This window comes from Hemitrygon akajei, chromosome 20 (assembly GCF_048418815.1).
Source record: "Hemitrygon akajei chromosome 20, sHemAka1.3, whole genome shotgun sequence".
Taxonomy (NCBI): domain Eukaryota; kingdom Metazoa; phylum Chordata; class Chondrichthyes; order Myliobatiformes; family Dasyatidae; genus Hemitrygon; species Hemitrygon akajei.
Genome location: NC_133143.1, coordinates 64,261,663 through 64,280,290, shown reverse-complemented (window position 1 = coordinate 64,280,290; position 18,628 = coordinate 64,261,663). Strand labels below are relative to the sequence as shown.

The window sequence follows — 18,628 nt, the reverse complement described above, 5'->3', positions numbered from 1 at the left end:
CCTGATCCCGTGGCTTCACATCGGGAGATTAAGCAGGTGCTCACCTTGCCCAAGAGTAACCCCCAGGCTAGCGGGGGCAAGGAGAGCCTTACACCTTCTTTGGTAGAGCCATATCTCTACCCCACTACGGTACAGCTAAGAGCGTTGTCTTGAAAAATACTTTTCTTAAGCCTATTTGAATTAAATAGCGCCTCTTAAAATATAAGCGTCACAGCTAAAGTCCTTCTCACCATTGAGCACGTCCACAAAGAGTGCTCCTGCAAGAAAGCAACATGATCATCAATACATCCACCAACCTGCCAATGCTGGTGCCATTGGAAAGGAGGTACAGGAGCCCTGGGTCCTACATCACCAGGTTCAGGAACAGTTATTACCCTTCAACCGTCAGGCTCCTGACAGCATGGATAATTTCATTCACATCAACGCTGAACTGATCATTGATCACAACCTATGGACTCTCTTTCAAGAACTTAACAACTTGTGTTCTCAGTTTTATTTATTTATTATTACTTGTTTCTTTTTGTGTTTGCACAAATTTTCAGTCTTTTTGTATATATATCATTGATTTTATTGTACTTTATTCTACTGTGAAAGCCTACAAGCAAATGAATCTCAGGGTGGTAATTGGTGACATGTATGTACTTTGATAATAAGTTTACTTTGAACTTTGTCCTGAATAATATTTTGCTTCAGCCTATTACTCTCCAAATCAGTTGATTTAAATGGTATTTTTAAACCTTCATCTGGTTGTCTTGGAGTAGTTTTGGACTTGTATGATAGTCAGAGTTCAAAGTATGCACAAGGAAACAGTGTTCATCATCAAGAACACCCACCATCCAGTCCATGCTCTCTTCTTGCTGCTGATATCAGGAATGAGATGTGCTGGTATTGTTAGATGGTGGATTTAGAGCGCTGGGTAGAATGTGATTGGATTCTGTCCACAAAGATCTCTCCCAGAGGACATATCTCATCTATTGAAAAACCAAAAGGAAGATGATCATGTTCTTTCCATAAAATAGTAATTCTCCATTCTCTGCTCAGTTCTCCTAAGTTCCGTATTTGATTATCACTACTTACAAGTTGTTGTAAATGGAGTTGTGTTTCCAATATTGTAGTTTGTAATTACAGAGGACTGTGGTTATTTGGGCCATTGGTTAAATGGGGCAGCCAATTTGTAGCAACTCTTAAAGGTCAAAAACTAATTGAGAAAATAGCTGGGATTCCCTTCATTTATTTGGGACATTATGTTTTATGCTGCTTAATTGGGACATGAGACTGTTGCTGAACAGTTTCTAACTAGTGCCTGTTGTGTGCACTTGTGTGGCCTTTAGACGCTACCCTGTGCTCAGAGTGAACAGTTTTTATATTGCATCAGCTGTGTGTGTTTGTGTTCAAAAAGTAGCGATTTTTGTCACTGATAGTTAGTGATAAATAAGCAGTAGGACGATTCAGAACCTTTCTGCTTGCTGTGGTTTCAAGCATTCAGACCTGGAGATGCCAGAAATGGCCATTAAGATATTACGCAGCAAACAGTTTTTAAAGAGTGTCCATTGCATGTGCTTGTGTTATGTTATCCATTTGGGCTGATAGACGGAGATTCAAAAAGCAGTGATTTTCCAACATTTTTATTTTGACTTTATGCAGGAAGGCAATCCTTTATCTGCACTAGGTGTCTGTGCTAATATTGTTCATTTATAGTTAATTAAAAGAACACGGCAGGGTACACTGGATGAATTCCTCTATCTATAGCTACCAGGAACTAACACACAATTTTATAATACTGTAGTAGTATTAGTAGTGTTCTAATTTGTTCTGTATTTCATTTAATACATAATTTATTAATTTGGTTGTGGTAGTTTGTCTTTGATATGCCTTTTAACTATTTCCATAAAACTTTGGCTAATTGGGTTAAAATGTACTGGTCCCAATGCATCACATTAACTGGAATCAACTGTATTTAAATATCAAGAGTGGTCATTGATAGATTTTGAAATATGTGTAAAATTATGAATTAATTTCTTGAATTGTAAATGAGGAGATTCTGAGGTGAGTAATGACTTTTAAAGCATAGCCTTTTTTTTTAATCCTGAAGAAGGGTCTCGGCCTGAAAAATCAACTATTTGTTCACTTCTATGGATGCTCTCTGACCTGCTGAGTTCCTCCAGCATTTTGTGTATTTTACTCTGGGTTTCCAGCATCTTCAGAATTTCTCGTGTTGAAGATAACCTCTTTTATATGTTTTAAAGTTTTTTTTAATTAAAGCAGGAAGCCTCATTATTTGCTGAATGGTGGGAATAGACTCCTTAATTCTCCTTGGGGAATGTGGGGAGTTTTCACTTTCCAATTAGTTCTTTTGAACAGCTGCTCATTATATTGATAAGCCTTTCTGATGGTAACTGCTTTTTTAAAGAAAGGAGAGACCAGTTATGTTTGAAGACACAAAGGAATTGTTAGCATCTGCGTATATCACAAGCCAGTAATGATCTCCCGTACCCTTGGCAAACACTTTGCGCCTAAGTGCTGTCCCAAAAGATTTGTTCTCCATTGCTAATATTCTTATTTTCCTTTGAGGATAATTTTTGTTCTGAAAGCTGCATTGCTTTCTTCCAAAGGAAGATCCTTATTCTAGGAATATCTATCCATGCGTGAGACATCTGCTAAGAATAATTTTGAAGAGGTTGTTTGCTTGCTTGGCAACTCTGCTGACATATACCTGTTCAAAGGAAAGGCATGAAAATATTAAATGTGAGAGGTACCCAGCAGGCCAGGTAGCGTTTATGGAAATGAATGAAGTTTTGGGCCGAGACCCTTCATCAGGAAGAAGAACTGGTTATTCATTTTTTAAATTTTATTTTATTGAGATTCAGCGCAGAATAGGCGTTTTTGGCCCATTGAGCCACACCGCCCAGCAATCCCCCTATTTAATCCTAGCCTAATCATGGGGCAATTTACAACTACCAATGAACCTACTAACCAGTATGTCTTTTGACTTTGGGAGAAAATGGAGCACCCATTGAAGACCCACGCAGTCGTGGGGAGTATGTACAAACTCCATCCAGGCAGTGGTGGGCCATAGATGTTGCCTGACTTGCTGAGTTCCTCGAGCATTTTGTGCATGTTGCTTTGGATTTCCAGTAGATGCAGACTTCCTTGTGTTTATAATATTCTTACTGTGTTATTTTTATTATACTTTAATCTTTATGGGTTTTTTTGTGCTGCATCGGATCTGGAGTAACAATTATTTTGTTCTCCTTTACGCTTGTGTACCGGGAATGGCATTAAGCAATCTTGAATGACTGAAAGGCGAAATGGAAATATGAGGATCCATTCAGGAGGTGGGTGAGCGCACGGCTGGGGGTGAAGGCTTCGGGAGGTGCAGAGGAGAGGTAGGAATGCAGTCAGATGTTATCATGCCAATAGGTAGTGATGCACCATCTATAACTCTCTGAGACGTGAGGCGAGATATCGGCTTTTATTGACTGGAAGAAAGAACAAGCAGCAATTGACCACCATGCTACATCCTGGAGACTGAGGGCAGGGCTCAGGCCCCAATCGCCTTTATACCGGGGTCTGTGGGAGGAGCCACAGGAGCAGTCAGCAGGGGGGGCGTGTCCAGACATGTACATGTAGTTCACCACAGGTAGTCTTGACAATGCTGTGTATATGTGGTCAAAAGGCAGGTATGACACCAAGAATGTGAACAGGTTCAGTTTGAAAAAATTCACGAGAATGAGGTATACTGGGTGTGTAGGCTAAAGTCATGGAGCTATACAGTATGGAAACAGACCCTTTGGCCCACCTGATCTATGCTGACAAAGATGCCCCATTCAAACCAGTCCTATTTGACAGCATTTGGCCCATAGACTAATCCTTTCTGATCCATGTGCCTGTTCAACTGTCTTCGTTCCTGCCTCAACCACTTACTCTGGCAGTTCACCCCACATCAATACCACCATTTGTGTAACAAAATAAAGTAGTCCCTTAAGCCCCTATTAAGTCTTTCCCCTCTTGCCTTAAACCTGCACCCTCAGGTTCTTCAATCCCTGACCCTTGGAGAAAAAGGCTGAGTGCATTCACCCTACATATGCCCCTCACGATTTTGTACACCTCTTCAAGATCATCTGTAGGTCCTCTATACGCAGAGTGACTGACTCAGTAGTGTAGTGGTTTAGAGGCCATCCCTTGGTGAGGGTCGACCATGAGTGCTGCGTCCTAGCTGTACACGAACAGGGCAGTACGATGTAGAGCAAGCTGTTGCCTATGCGGCAAGCTCCCCCCCTCCACGCAGCTGATGAACTCAAAGGAACAGCAGAGACTGATACAGTTTGGCACCAGCAGCATCGCAGGAGTTGCCAGTCAGCATTGAACATGGGACTGCCTTAGGGGCTCCAGCTGTGGATTTTTCTGTGGGGTTTACACTTGAAGCCTTCCTCACGAGTGGGTATAGCAGCAAAGCAATGGAGGTTTGAGATTAGAGTTTTCCTTCTCCGAGAAGAGCTGCCAACCATGGCTGGTAAGCCCCATCTCCCTGAAGTGACTGGTTTTAAAGTGCCAGTAACCTGCCCTTGCCCCTTCTCCTGATAGTAGAAATGGTTCTGTTGGATTTAGTAGCTAAGCCACATATGAAGGCCGAGAGCTGGACGTGGTTGTCAGAAGCTATTTGAAATGCACGCCATTGGGAGCACTTAATAGTTAGTGGAAACTGATAAGGTCAATTGTAAATTTTCAATATAAATGATCAGACAATGTGGGGCCAAGGCATGTGCGTAGAGCAAATAATTTATCTTGGGCTTCAGTGTGCTGACAGCAGCTGGCATTGTAATGGTGTCATGCTAACTGTGCTGTTTCGAATCTATCTGATTTTTAAATCTATCCACTTTAATTTTTTTAATTTAGAGATACAGTGTGGAACAGGCCCTTCTGACCCAATGAGCTGTGCTGCCCAGCAACCCACCTATTTAACCCTAATCACAGGCCAATTCACAATGACCTACTAACCGATATGTCTCTGGACTGTGTGAGGGAAGTGGAGCATGCGGTTCACACGGAGAATGTACAAACTCCTTACAGATGGCACTGGAATTGATCTCCAAACTCCAAGCAGAGGCATGTGCATGGAGTTGAATTGTAGGTCAGCACGTAGTAGAATGTACAACAGTACAGCACAGGAACGGGCCATTTCGCCCCCCAATATTGTGGCAATCCAATTAAATTAGTAATCAAATGAGCAACCTAACTAATTCCCTCTACCTGCACAATGTCCATATCCTTCTATTTTCCTCACATTCATGTGACTATCTGAATGTATATTAAAAGTCTATAATGTATCCATCTCTACCACCACCCCAGACAATGCATTCCAGATACCCTCCACTCTGTGTGTGTTTTTAAAAAAAAACAACTTGCATCTCACATCTCCTTTGTACTATCCCCTCTCACCTTAAGTACATGCCCTCTAGTATTAGACGTTTCAGCCTTTGGAAAAAGATATTGTTTACTGTTTCTTTGCATTATCTTATAAACCTCTGTCAGTCTCCGCTGGTCCAGAGAAACAACCCAAGTTTATCTGACTACTTGTTATAGCACATGCCCCCTAACCCAATTATCTTGGGTATCTGTGTACAGACAGTGGCGGCAATTGAACCCAGGTCGCTGGTGCTGTAATGACATCACGATAATGGCTACACATACTGTGCTGCCCAAATCCATCCAATGTTTAAGTGTCTTTTACATTAGGACAGCTCAGCAGTGTAGCTGTTAGCCTAATGCTATTGCAGTGCCATTGACCCTGGTTCAATTTCCACTGCTATCTGTAAAGTGTTTGTATGTTCTCCCCGTGACTCTATGGCATTCCAGTGTCCTCCCACATTCCAGAGGTGTACCTGTTGGTAAGTTAATTGGCCACATGGGCTTATTTGGGCAACACAGGTTCATTGGGCTGGAAAGGCCTGTTACCATTCTGTATCTCTAAATAAAATCTAGAACATACGATTGGAGTAGAGTCAGGTTAAAATCAATGATTTTAGTTCCAATAATTGATTTATAAGTTTATAAAAATCTTGGCCTCTCCATTCTCCCTTTTAAGAATATTCATTCAGAAGAACTGGGTTTCCAATCCTTTGTCGAACTTGATCTGACCTGAAACCTGAATGGAGATTCACTGTTTTGAATCCACCCCAACACGGTGCGATGCTGCTTCAGCTCTGGGTATTTGGAGTTCAATTCTATCACAGTCTGTAAGGAGTTCTCCCGTTGATCCGTGTGGATTTCTTCCAGGTGATGCGGTTTTCTCCCACAGTCTAAAGACTAATTGGACATTGTAAGTTGTCCCATAGTTAGGCTAGGGTTAAATTAGTGGGTCGTTTGAATTGTGCGGCTCATTGGGCTGGAAGGACCTGTTCTGCGCTCTATCTCTAAATAATTAACTGTGATGCTGGGGGTGCTCCCTGTAGCTGGACTTCCACTGCTGTGACAAATGGGGTGGCAGATGTGTTGACATCTGTCACGCAGCAAGTTCTGGATGTGCGTTATATTCTCAGGCAGGCACTTCACTGTGAGTGACTGCTTGCTGTGATTGCCTTCAGATCTCCTGACCTCCGTTGGCTCGAATCACCCACTGTACATTTCATAAAATAAAAAAGGGTTTAGACATGAAATACAAAGCTGATCCTCTAGCTGAGCTGAAAAATACAGCCTGAGGTAAGAAGATTTAAAATAAGCTCTTCAAAAAAGATCAAAGGTCGCAGACAGTAAAAGCTTTTTTTTTAAAGCTTGTAACATACTCCATTCATAATTCACAGTCCCATGTGCAGCCTGAGCTGCTGGTAAAGCCCAAAGGAAGTGATGAGGAAAGGCTGCTATGTGCCTTTCACACGGCTGAGGAGCAGTAACCCTCCAATGAAAACTGAATCCAGGTTGTAACTGGATTGTTTAATGCCTGTGGGAGTTTTGTTCAGTCAAATGTTGATAGCGACAGCCTTGTGTTCGTACCAGAATGAACACTATCCCTCTAAATCGTAACATATGGATATTGATTTATTTTGCATCTGTTATTGTTTTACCTTGTACTATGTCATTGTGCTGTATTATGAATTGATCAGTACGAACAGTATGCAAGATGAGCCATTGACTGTACCTCGGTAATGTGACAATAAACTAATTCCAATACTGTCTCCAGAGCACAGGTTACTGGTCCTCAGCAGGCTGCTCAAGGATTGTGCAAAGTGATGCGATGGTGAGATATTCCTGTATGCATCAGCCAAATGTTATTTGGACTGAGTCAAACCAAGCAACTTCTGCTAAGTTATTTTGCACTGTTATAACCAAGTTCAAGGAAGGTTTACAGCCCAGACTGATATTAATAAACATGAGAAAGTCTGCAGATGCTGGAAATCCAAAGCGACACACACAAAATGCTGGAGGAACTCAGCAGGTCAAGCAGCAAAGAAGGGTCTCGGCATAAAACGCCAAAAGTTTATTCATTTCCATAGATGCTGCCTGGCCTGATGAGTTCCTCCAGTGTTTTGTGTGTGTTGCTCCAGATTGATATTGTTACTTTCACACAAGAAATTCTGAAGATGCTGGAAATTCAAAGCAAACATACATAAAAGACTGGAGGAACTCAACAGGTCAGGTAGCAACTATGGAGATGAACAAATAGTTGATGTTTCGGGCCGAGACCCTTCTTCAGGCCACTTGTCACTTGGCACATCAAGCATAGTCATACATAGTTTTTGATCACAGCTGGGATATCTGTGTTAATATATGAAACATTATTTTTGGGTGCCTGGGTTCTCAGTATTCATAAGCTCTATGTGAATTACTTTGTCCCAACAAAGGTGTTTGAACATTCAGAAGTGTCTCCCATTGTAGATACAGTATGTAACTCAGTGGAAGGTATGTGAGACTCAAACTATTGAAGTAAACAATATCATTGTAGCTATTGAAATTGTATCGAATCACTTGCTGTTATTTTTGTTCTAAAAATATTAACGTACTTTGAATTTCAGAGATCTGAGAGGGTCTCCAGAATACCCGTTTGTTCAATGTTCCTTCAATTTTTTTTAGACAGCTGCTGGATCAACCATTGCTCTGAGAAGGAAATTTTTACATGATCTGAAAACTGTACAGCACTTTAAACATTTTTTTCTAATGTGCATACTATGAATATTTAGAATGAAAATTGAAAGAAAATGAGACTTGATTTTATTTATTAATTGAGGAGTATAATGAAATACAGTGCAACAAAGAAAATCTTGCATGTTTTGTAAAGTTTTAAACTGAAACAGTGGTGGCATTTAGGGAACCGGCGCTTTACTAACAGTGAGCTAATGGCTTCTGTTTGTGTTTATTGTTACAATTTGTAACAGTGTTCTAACCCGAAACACTGACAATGTAAATAAGTTGAAGCTCTAAAAGTTTTCAAGTTGAAGGTTCTTGTATGCTAATTATTTAGAAAATGTATGGATTATATTAATTCATTAATTACAGGGCAATTCACAATTAAATATTAACGTATTTAAAATAATATTAGTTTAGTTTTAAAATTACGTTAGCATTATATAAAAGAAAATTCCATCTGCATTGCAACAAAGGTTAGGTGTGCGGAAGTATTTCAGTTACTGCATGGCTGTGCACCCGTGCGGCTTAGATGAATAAAAACCATTTCTATCAGTCAGCTTCATTGTCTGCAACACCTCCGTTCACAGTCACAACCCACGTGCCTATCTAGAGCCTCTATTTTACTTGCCTCCACAACCACTTCTAGCAGCACATTCTAGGCGCCCACAACTCTCTGTACTAAAACAACTTGTCCCCTCTCAGAAACAAGAGGAAAATCTGCAGACGCTGGAAATCCAGAGCAACACACACAAAACGTTGGATGAACTCAGCAGGCCAGGTAGCATCTATGGGAAGAAGCACAGTAGGCGTTTCGGGGCGAGACCCCCTGGCAGGACGGAAAGCCAGGCCGTGCACACAAAATGCTGAAGGAACTCGGCAGGCCACTCAGCATCTATAGAAAAGAGTACATTTGATGTTTCAGGCTGAGACCTTTTGGCTCAGGACTGGCTCCTCTCACCTTAAAGGCATGCTGTCTGGTATTACAAACCTGGGAAAAAATTACTGTCTGTCTACTCTGTCTATGCCTCTCATAATCTCATAAACCTCTACCAGGTCTCCCCTCAGCTTCTGCTGCTCCAAAGAAAACTCAAGCTTGTCCAACCTCTCGTTACAGCAATGCCCTCTAATCTAGGCAGCATCCTGCTAAATCTCTTCTGCACCCCCTCTAAAGCTCTGACATCGTTCCTATAATGGAATAACCAGAAATGAATGCAACATAATTTCCCAATTCATAAACTCAATGCCAAAACTCACAAGGGAAAACCGGCCGTCCACCTTCTTTACCTATGTAGCCTCTTTCAGGGAGTTATGGACATAGACACCGAGATTCCTACTGTATGTCAACATTATTAAGGGTCCTGCCATTAACTGCACACTTTACATTTAATCTCCAAAGGTACAACATCTTACATTTGGCTGGATTAAACTGCATTTGCCCCTTCCTGTCCATATCTGCGACTCATCCGTATTCTGCTGAAATGATTGGCAGTCCTCTACACCATACACAACATGGCCAGATTTTGTTTTGTTTGTGAACTTACTAATCCATGTTTTCATCCATATCATTTATACACACCACAAATAAAAGAGGTCCCAGTACAGGTCCCTCCAGAGCATCACATGTTACGGACCCCCAACCAGAATGTCCCATCGATCACTACCCTCTACCAAGGTTGAACCTCCCAAAATGTGTCACTTCATGCGTGCAATGCCTATCTTCCATTCCTCAGGCCACTGGTCCAGTTGATCAATGTCTTGTTCTAATCGTAGTCCTCTGGTAACATCAGCCAAAAGAAGTATGAACATTGTCGTCTGGGGATTCTGGAAGGAAAGAAGAGACAGCTCACTGACAATTTGCAGAGAAGCGCCTTGGTCTGGGGAAGGTGTGGGAGGTGGACTTACTGGAGTTTAGAGGAATAAGGGGGGGAATTTCATTGAAACCTACTGAATATTGAAAGGCCTAGAGAGTGGACTTGGAGAGGGTGTTTCCAGTATTGGGAGAGTCTAGGACCAGAGGGCACAGCCCCAGTATACAAGTCCGTCCCTTTAGAAAAGAAGTAAGGAGAAATTTCTTTAGCCTGAGAGTGGTGAATCAATGAAATTCATTGCAAGGGAAGGCTGTGGAGGGCAGGTCATTGGGTATGTTTAAAGTAGAGGTTATTAGGCTTTTGATTAGTAAGGGCATCAAAGGTTATAGGGAGAAGCCAAGAGAATGGTTGAGCGGGGTTATAAATCAGTCAGGATGGAATGGCCTAATTCTGCTTCTATGTCCTATGGTCATATGTTCTGACACCCAGGCAGGAAAATGGTGTTGAGAAGGAACATAAATGGACGCTAACATAGTGGTTAGCGCAATGCTATTATAGTTCGAGGTGTTCTGAAGTTCAGAGTTCAATTCCGGTGTTGTCTTGAAGGAGTTTGTACTTCCTCCCTGTGAACCGCCTGGGCTTCCTCTGGGAGCTCTGTTTTCCTCTCACAGTCCAAAGACACAGTGGTTAGAAGGTTAATTGGTCATTGTAAGTTGCTCTATGATTAGGCTAGTGTTAAATCGGTAGGTTGCTGGGCAGTGCAGCTGATTGGGCCAGAAGGCCCTTGATGCACCATCAATAACTCACGCTGAGACTTAGGAAGCGAGTTATCGGCTTTTATTGACTGGAAGAATAAACAGCACTACATCCTGGGGAAAATGAGGGAGAGCAGCAGCCCACAGTCGCCTTTATACAGGGGTCTGTGGGAGGAGCCACAGGAGCAGTCAGCAGGGTCTGTGGGAGGAGCCACAGGAGCAGTCAGACAGGTATATCTAGTTCACCACAGCCCTGTTCCATGCTGTATCTCTAAATAAATTCATAGAACTGATCTGCCATAGTGGAGTGGCAGAGCAGACTTGATAGGCCAAAAAGCCTAATGTTGCTCTTATATCTTGTGATCTTATGGACTTGTAGCCAAACAATGTGGCAGGACCTGCTGTAGAAGAGGCAGTAGGGTAAGACAGGCTGTTTCTTTCCTGGGACATGTCTCCTTCTCTTGACGTTCTCCAACAGAATTTCCAATGTGAATGCCATATCATTCACTTCCAGTGCCATCTGAGTGCACAGTTTTGTCTCTGCAGCACAAAATACTTCCACACAAGTCCATGCAACCCAGTACACAGGAAGTAATAAGAGTGCTTCCCCTGGTCTGCTAACCACTCAGGCACTGGAAGACCTTCCTCAAATTTAACACCTTAAATTGGAGTTAATTCTATTTAACCATCTTGCTGACTAGCAAGTTTGCAGTTGAAAGTAAAAAAAAAGAGTTTTTGGAAAGTTCACAGTGAAGTTACCAGTTATTCCTCCGCCAGGTGTTTTAAACTAATTTATACAGAGCACAAGAGGAACAAAATCCTGCGGTAAATCACACAAAACATTGGAGGAACTTAGGATTTTTTGGAGGGAAATAGGTCCATAGAATCCCTTTGTGAAAATGAAATCTAACGGGGGCTTCCATACTGAACCTGTTAAAAATGCAGTAACTGCTGTGCCTGTGTGTGATGTGATTCTAAAATATGCAGGAATGCACTGAAGCTATTTAATCATTTGACTGGTGTTCAAGACGTGTTAATAATTTAAGCATTTTTAAATATTCAGAAGGAAAGAGTGGTAGTGAGAAGTGAGCAAAATCAATATTCCCTTTTTACAATGTTGATAGTTTTGAAGCTCTTAAAGGATACATCAATGCGCAAGATATATATATATATATAGATAGATAGATAGATACTTTATTCATCCCCATGGGGAAATTCAACATTTTTTCCAATGTCCCATACACTTGTTGTAGCAAAACTAATTACATACAATACTTAACTCAGTAAAAATATGATATGCATCTAAATCACTCTCTCAAAAAGCATTAATAATAGCTTTTAAAAAGTTCTTAAGTAGTTTACTTAAATACATTAAATACAATCAACCCCGGCACTTTAACATATCTTACTCCTGGCAGTTGAATTGTAAAGCCTAATGGCGTTGGGGAGTATTGACCTCTTCATCCTGTCTGAGGAGCATTGCATCGATAGCAACCTGTCGCTGAAACTGCTTCTCTGTCTCTGGATGGTGCTATGTAGAGGATGTTCAGGGTTTTCCATAATTGACTGTAGCCTACTCAGCGCCCTTCGCTCAGCTACCGATGTTATACTCTCCAGTACTTTGCCCACGACAGAGCCCGCCTTCCTTACCAGCTTATTAAGACGTGAGGCGTCCCTCTTCTTAATGCTGCCTCCCCAACACGCCACCACAAAGAAGAGGGCGCTCTCCACAACTGACCTATAGAACATCTTCAGCATCTCACTACAGACATTGAATGACGCCAACCTTCTAAGTACAGTCGACTCTGTGCCTTCCTGCACAAGGCATCTGTGTTGGCAGTCCAGTCTAGCTTCTCGTCTAACTGTACTCCCAGATACTTGTAGGTCTTAACCTGCTCCACACATTCTCCATTAATGATCACTGGCTCCATATGAGGCCTAGATCTCCTAAAGTCCACCACCATCTCCTTGGTCTTGGTGATATTGAGACGCAGGTAGTTTGAGTTGCACCATATCACAAAGTCCTGTATCAGTTTCCTATACTCCTCCTCCTGTCCATTCCTGACACACCCCACTATGGCCGTGTCGTCAGCGAACTTCTGCACATGGCAGGACTCCGAGTTATATTGGAAGTCTGATGTGTACAGGGTGAACAGGACCGGAGAGAGTACGGTTCCCTGCGGCGCTCCTGTGCTGCTGACCACCGTGTCAGACCTACAGTCTCCCAACCGCATATAATAGTAAATCATTTAAAACTCAAATCATAAATTTAAGCTCATCTCAGTGGCTCACTTCATTGGGTGAATAAAGTTTACCAAATACTTTTGTATTGTGCAACCAATTTGATATAATCTTTTGACTTGATCTGGGAAATGTTGTTCAACATTCAAAGTAAATGTATTATCAAAGTATATAGATGTCACTATATACAGTGGATTTTGTTTAATTGTGACATATTTGTATTATTACGTCTTGACCTAATTAAGTGGCTGCCCCAATTATCTGCAGTTTCATAGAAATTGTTAAAAAGGTACTGTATAAAAGACAAACTACCATTTAGCTGAGTATCAAATTATGTACTTAAATGAAGTACAGAACAAATTAGAACTACAGTACTGTACTATAAAACTGTGTATTAGTCTGTAACGGTTACCGATGGAGGAACTCATAGAGTTTATGCTGGCTTAGCACTCAATTGGAAAATTATTCATCCTTGGCCCATTGATATTTATTGCTTTTCCCAATAACCAACAATTTTTTTTTATCAGTTCCTGACATTTTTGAACAATACAATGCAGTTATGCGATCCATTGCTTTCTTTGAACCTGATAGTGTGGTATGTTTTTAGCAAAGGGAACCGTCTAGTGAGGCACTATATGTATTTTTTTAATTTTTAAGTCCTGTTTCATTGGTATTGTAGATATCATCTGTACAAAAGTTTTGAAGTTGGGAAGTTTTGTAGATTTCCAAGTTTCTGCACTTAACAATATCAGCACTACCTTTCTTGCCATGTGCTTTATTGAATTTAATATAGTGGCTACATTTCCAACCAAGACTTGAAATCTTCATGATTCAGCTTTTAAGCTGGCTCTTCTGACTTGGTTTATTTAACATTGACCCTCTGACAGACACACACAGTCCAGTTACAATGGAAAACCATTGAGGGCCTCTTCAATATCTGGTTCCTGACCTTCACGTTTTCGTTTTTGGATGTGCCTTGTTAACCCTCGCATCATGCCCATTCTTCTTGTAGTTTATCTCCCTGATGTATGAAAAGTGTAATTGTAGATTTCGGCACTCCAGTTATTTCTGCCAGCTCATGGTGAGTTGTGTTAGGCAGATGGCTTTTAATTTGGCCCATTAGGGAAATTTTTTCAGCTAGCATCAAATCTTTTCATGCCATGGGTCTCAAAAAAATTATTTTGTTTTTTTAAAATTTAAAAATACCTGTTTATAAATCACTGCTTCTTGAATTGGAGCCCATCAGCCCAAATGGATAACGTACCCCAAGCACATGCAACTGTCCACTCTAAACACTGTATCGTGTCTAATGACCACACATGTACACATGACTGTCTCCTGTGCCAATTAAGCGGCAGAGTGTCCCAAATAAATGAACGGAATCCCAGCTACTTACACAATTCATTTTTGTTCTTTAAGAGTTTTTCTAAATACGTGGCTGTCCCGATTAACCAATGGCCAAAATAACCGGATTCCGCTGTACTACCCCGAGATTCATTTTCTTGCAGGCATTTACAGTAGAACAAAGAAATACAACAGAATCAATGGAAAAACTGCACACAAAGGTTGACCAACAAACAATGTGCAAAAGAAGATAAACTGTGCAAATAGAAAAATAAATAATAAGTAAATAATTTCTATAGTATATGGTGACATGTATATACTTTGATAATAAACTAACACTGAACTTTGAATATTGAGGACATAAGTTGTAGAGTCCTTGATAAAAGAAGAAACTTTTTACGATGGCGTAAAGCAGCCCGGTCAGCACAAAACTGGTGGTGGGTAAACCTTGTGATAATACTTCAGGGAAAAATTTAATAACATTTAGTAAATTATTAGATTAATAAATGCTAATGTGAAATTGTCAAAGACAAATTCGTTACATCAGTTTGAGAATTTTGATGAAGTGATGGGGAGTGTTGAAGCACATTACCAATGTTTAAAACCCACTTGACGTGATTGTGGATGGTTGAGGCAAGTACTTTTACAAGTTGTTAGAAGAGCATTTGAATAGCAGGAGAGGCCACTGGATAGTAAACCTCTCTAAAACTGACATGCTTGGAATGAAAACAGAAGTAGCAATGTGGGTTTAAATTTGCCAAGGGTAGATATACACTCAGTGGCCACTTTATTAAGACCAAACAGCATTAAACCATTTGCCCCATTGAATCTGTTCCACCATTCCATCGTGGCTGATTTATTAACAAATGATCAATCATTCCAGTTAGACCCCCTCCAGGAGTTCCCAATCTTTTTTTATGCATATACCCCTACCACTAACCGAGGGGTCCATGGAACCCAGATTTTAAAACCTCAAAGTTCAAAGTAAGTTTATTCTCAAAGTACATATAGTCACCATGTACTACACTGAGAATCATTTTCTTGCAGACGTTCACAGTAAAACAAAGAAATATAATAGAATTAATGGAAAACTACACAAAGAGGGCACTGGTGATAAATTGCAAGCAGATCACGAACTACCTCGGTCACTGCACTGCACCGTGAACAATTTAAAACACTTTCATTAGTGCTGCTTGTGTTGTAAGTGCGTGCTGGTATTTATGCAGTACACAAAAAATGCTGGAGGAACTCAGCAGGCCAGGTAGCATCTAGGAAAAGAGTACAGTCAACGTTTCGAGCCAAACAGAACATTTATGCACATTTTATTCCATATCCATGCTTTACTCCCTAACTTATTTTTATATAATTCTTTATTCTTTAGAATTATTGAATATTGTTGTTTCTTGTTACATATTGTGCCAACACACCACAGCAAGCTCCTAATACGTGTAAATGCGTACAACAAATAAAGTAGTTTTTAGATCCTTTTGATTCGATCTTTCTGCACACTTCATTAGACCATAAGACCTGAAAGCAGGATTAGGCCATTCAGCCCATTGAGTCTGCTCCACCATTTCATTGTGGCTGATCCATTTCCCTCTCAACTCCATTCTCCTGCCTTCTCCCTGTAACCTTTCACGCCCTGACTTACCAAGAATCTATCAACCTCTGCCTTAAATACACCCAATGACCTGGACTCCACAGCCACCTATGGCAACAAATTCCGAAGATTCATCACCCTCTGGCTAAAGAAATTCCTCCTCATCTCCATTCTAAATTAATGTCCCTCTACTCCGATGCTGTGCCCTTTGGTCCTAGACTCCCCCACTATAGGAAACATCCACTCTAACTTGGCCTTTCAACATTTGGTAGATTGAAGCAGAAACCTAACATTTACAACTTCTCACTCCTTTGATACCACGGCCATGTCTAGGAACAATGATGAGATTGTGACCAAGTCCTCCTCAGGTTCACTATCTCCATGAACATGTGATATATAAATCTGAATCTGAGGTTGGACTTTTCTCCCTCAACCTTTGATAAGTTAGTCAGAAATACAGTACTGTGCAAATGTCTCCAGCATGTATATATAGTTAGGGTGCCTAAGACTTTTGCACAGTACTGTATTTGTTAACGTGGAGCAGGGAGTGAGTTTGTAATTCTGGCAGAATACAGGATGTTGGGAACGGTGAGGGTGGAGCACCACGGGAAGGGTATTGAACAGATGGCAGAGAAGGAGTGCCAAGGTGGGGTGTGACACAGGTGCAGACACACCTAACCCTGAGATACCAGGTAAGGTAATTTGATTCCAAAACAATTGGTTTATTGATCATAACAGAATGTCTCTCTGGTGCTCCTCACTCCCTCCCCTCCCCTGTTCTCAAACATGATTCCCACTCTCAGTCCACAACAGAGACCCGTATCAGAATCAGGCTTATCATCACTCACATGTCATGGATTTTTTTTGTGGCAGCAGTATAGTGCAATATATAATATCACTTCAGTATTGTATAAAAGTCTTGGGCAAGCTAGCTACTGTACATGTCTAGCCTAATAATCTTGCCAGTACTGCTTGCACAGTTCCCGTATTTTGTGCCCAACAGTCTAAGCATTTGTTTGGTTTTGCAGTGTACCTACATCACTATTGACCAAGAGGAGAGGACCCATGCAGTAATACTAAGCAAACCTTCCTGGATGTGGGGAGCGGAAATGGGAGCAAATGAGCATGGAGTCTGCATAGGGAATGTAGCTGTGATGACACAAGAGACTGCAACAGAGGCAGAAGCCCTTTTAGGCACAGATCTTGTCAGGTAATTAACTCTTCAATGGAAAATGTGCCACATCTTTACTCCACTGAAATAGACACTAAAATGCATGTTTTGTGAGTTCACATTTGATGACATTTGGAAAAAGTAGTGACTGGAGCACATGGGTTTCCTCCTTGTGCTCTGGTTTCCTCCCACATTCCAAAGATGTATGGGTTTGGGTTAGCAAGCTGTGGATATGCGGCAGAGATGGAGCAATTGACGGAAGGGGATAGTGTTTTTATAAGCAACAGGTTGGGAGGAGGTATAGTCCAGGTAGCTGTAAGAGTCCGTGGGTTTGTAATAGACATCAGTAGCTAAATTGTCTCCAGAGATAGAGACAGAGAGATCAAGAAAGGGAAGGGAGGGTCGGTACTGGACCAGGTAAATTTGAGGGCAGGGTGGAAGTTGGAGGCAAAGTGGATGAAGTCCACTGGTTCTGCATGGTTGCAGGAAGCAGCACCGATGCAGTTGTCAATATAGCGTGAAGTGTGGGATGGCCACCAGTGCAGGCTTGCAACGTAGACAGTTCCACGTAGCCAACAAACAGGCAAGCATAGCTGGGACCCGTGTGAGTGCCCATGGTTACACCTTTTGTTTCAAGGAAGTGGGAGGAACCAAAGGAGAAATTATTAAGAGTGAGGACAAGTTCTGCTAGGTGGAGAGAGTGGTGGAGGAAGAGAACTGTTTGGGTCTGGTGGCTAACAAGAAACAAAGAGCTTTGAGGCCTTTTGGTGGGGGATGGAGATGTATCGGGACTGGACATCCATAGAATGATGTCCTTCTTCAAAGAAAGGTGCTTCCCTTCCTCCACTATCAGTGCTGGTTTATTTATTTATTGACATGAGGCATGGAATAGGCCCTTCTAGCCCTTCAACCACGCCACTCAGCAACCCCTGATTTAACCCTAACCTAATCCCAAAACAATTTACAATGACCAATTAACCTACCAGCTGGTACATCTCTGGAATGTGGGACAAAACTGGAGCACTCGTAGGAAACCCACACAGTCATGGGGAGAGCATACAAACTCCTTTCAGCCAGCAGCAGGAATGGAATGGCGGAGAGCACTTGATTGGCCAAATGGCCTAATTCTGCTCGTATGTCGTATGGTCTACAACAGTGACTATGAGATTAATAGCTTTCACTTTGAAACATTTCTAGCAACAATTTAGCGTTTTAGTTGTAACCCTAAGAGCATACTACTGTATATATGATTGTTCTTTCTCTATTAAATCTGATTTTTTTTTTTCTTCCAGACTTGGTTTGGAACGAGGAGCCACTGCTAAAGAGTCTTTGGATGTCATAGTTTCCCTTCTAGGAGAGCATGGACAAGGTGGAAATAATTTTGAAGATGGAGAGACGCTTCATCTGTTCCACAGTAGCTTTCTCATTGTGGACAGAACAGAAGTCTGGGTCCTGGAAACAGCCGGCAGATACTGGGCAGCTGAGAAAATCACAGGTTGGTAAATTGCATAGGGGTTAATGTCCAATGCACTGTAAGGGAGGGCTGTACAACACTTTACAACACTAGTGATTTAGGTTCATTTCTGCT

General features: G+C 41.4%; 1 protein-coding gene across 2 annotated transcripts in view; it reads left to right on the top strand.

The window, feature by feature from the left end:
- The window catches only part of LOC140713872 (secernin-1-like), a 57,007-nt gene that overhangs the window by 14,756 nt on the left and 23,623 nt on the right, over window positions 1-18,628 (top strand). For both annotated transcript variants that reach the window (XM_073024484.1, XM_073024485.1), the window contains exons 3-4: window positions 16,898-17,079; window positions 18,333-18,535. In XM_073024484.1, the coding sequence (XP_072880585.1) occupies window positions 16,898-17,079; window positions 18,333-18,535 (385 nt within the window). The remainder of the gene's footprint in view (window positions 1-16,897; window positions 17,080-18,332; window positions 18,536-18,628) is intronic.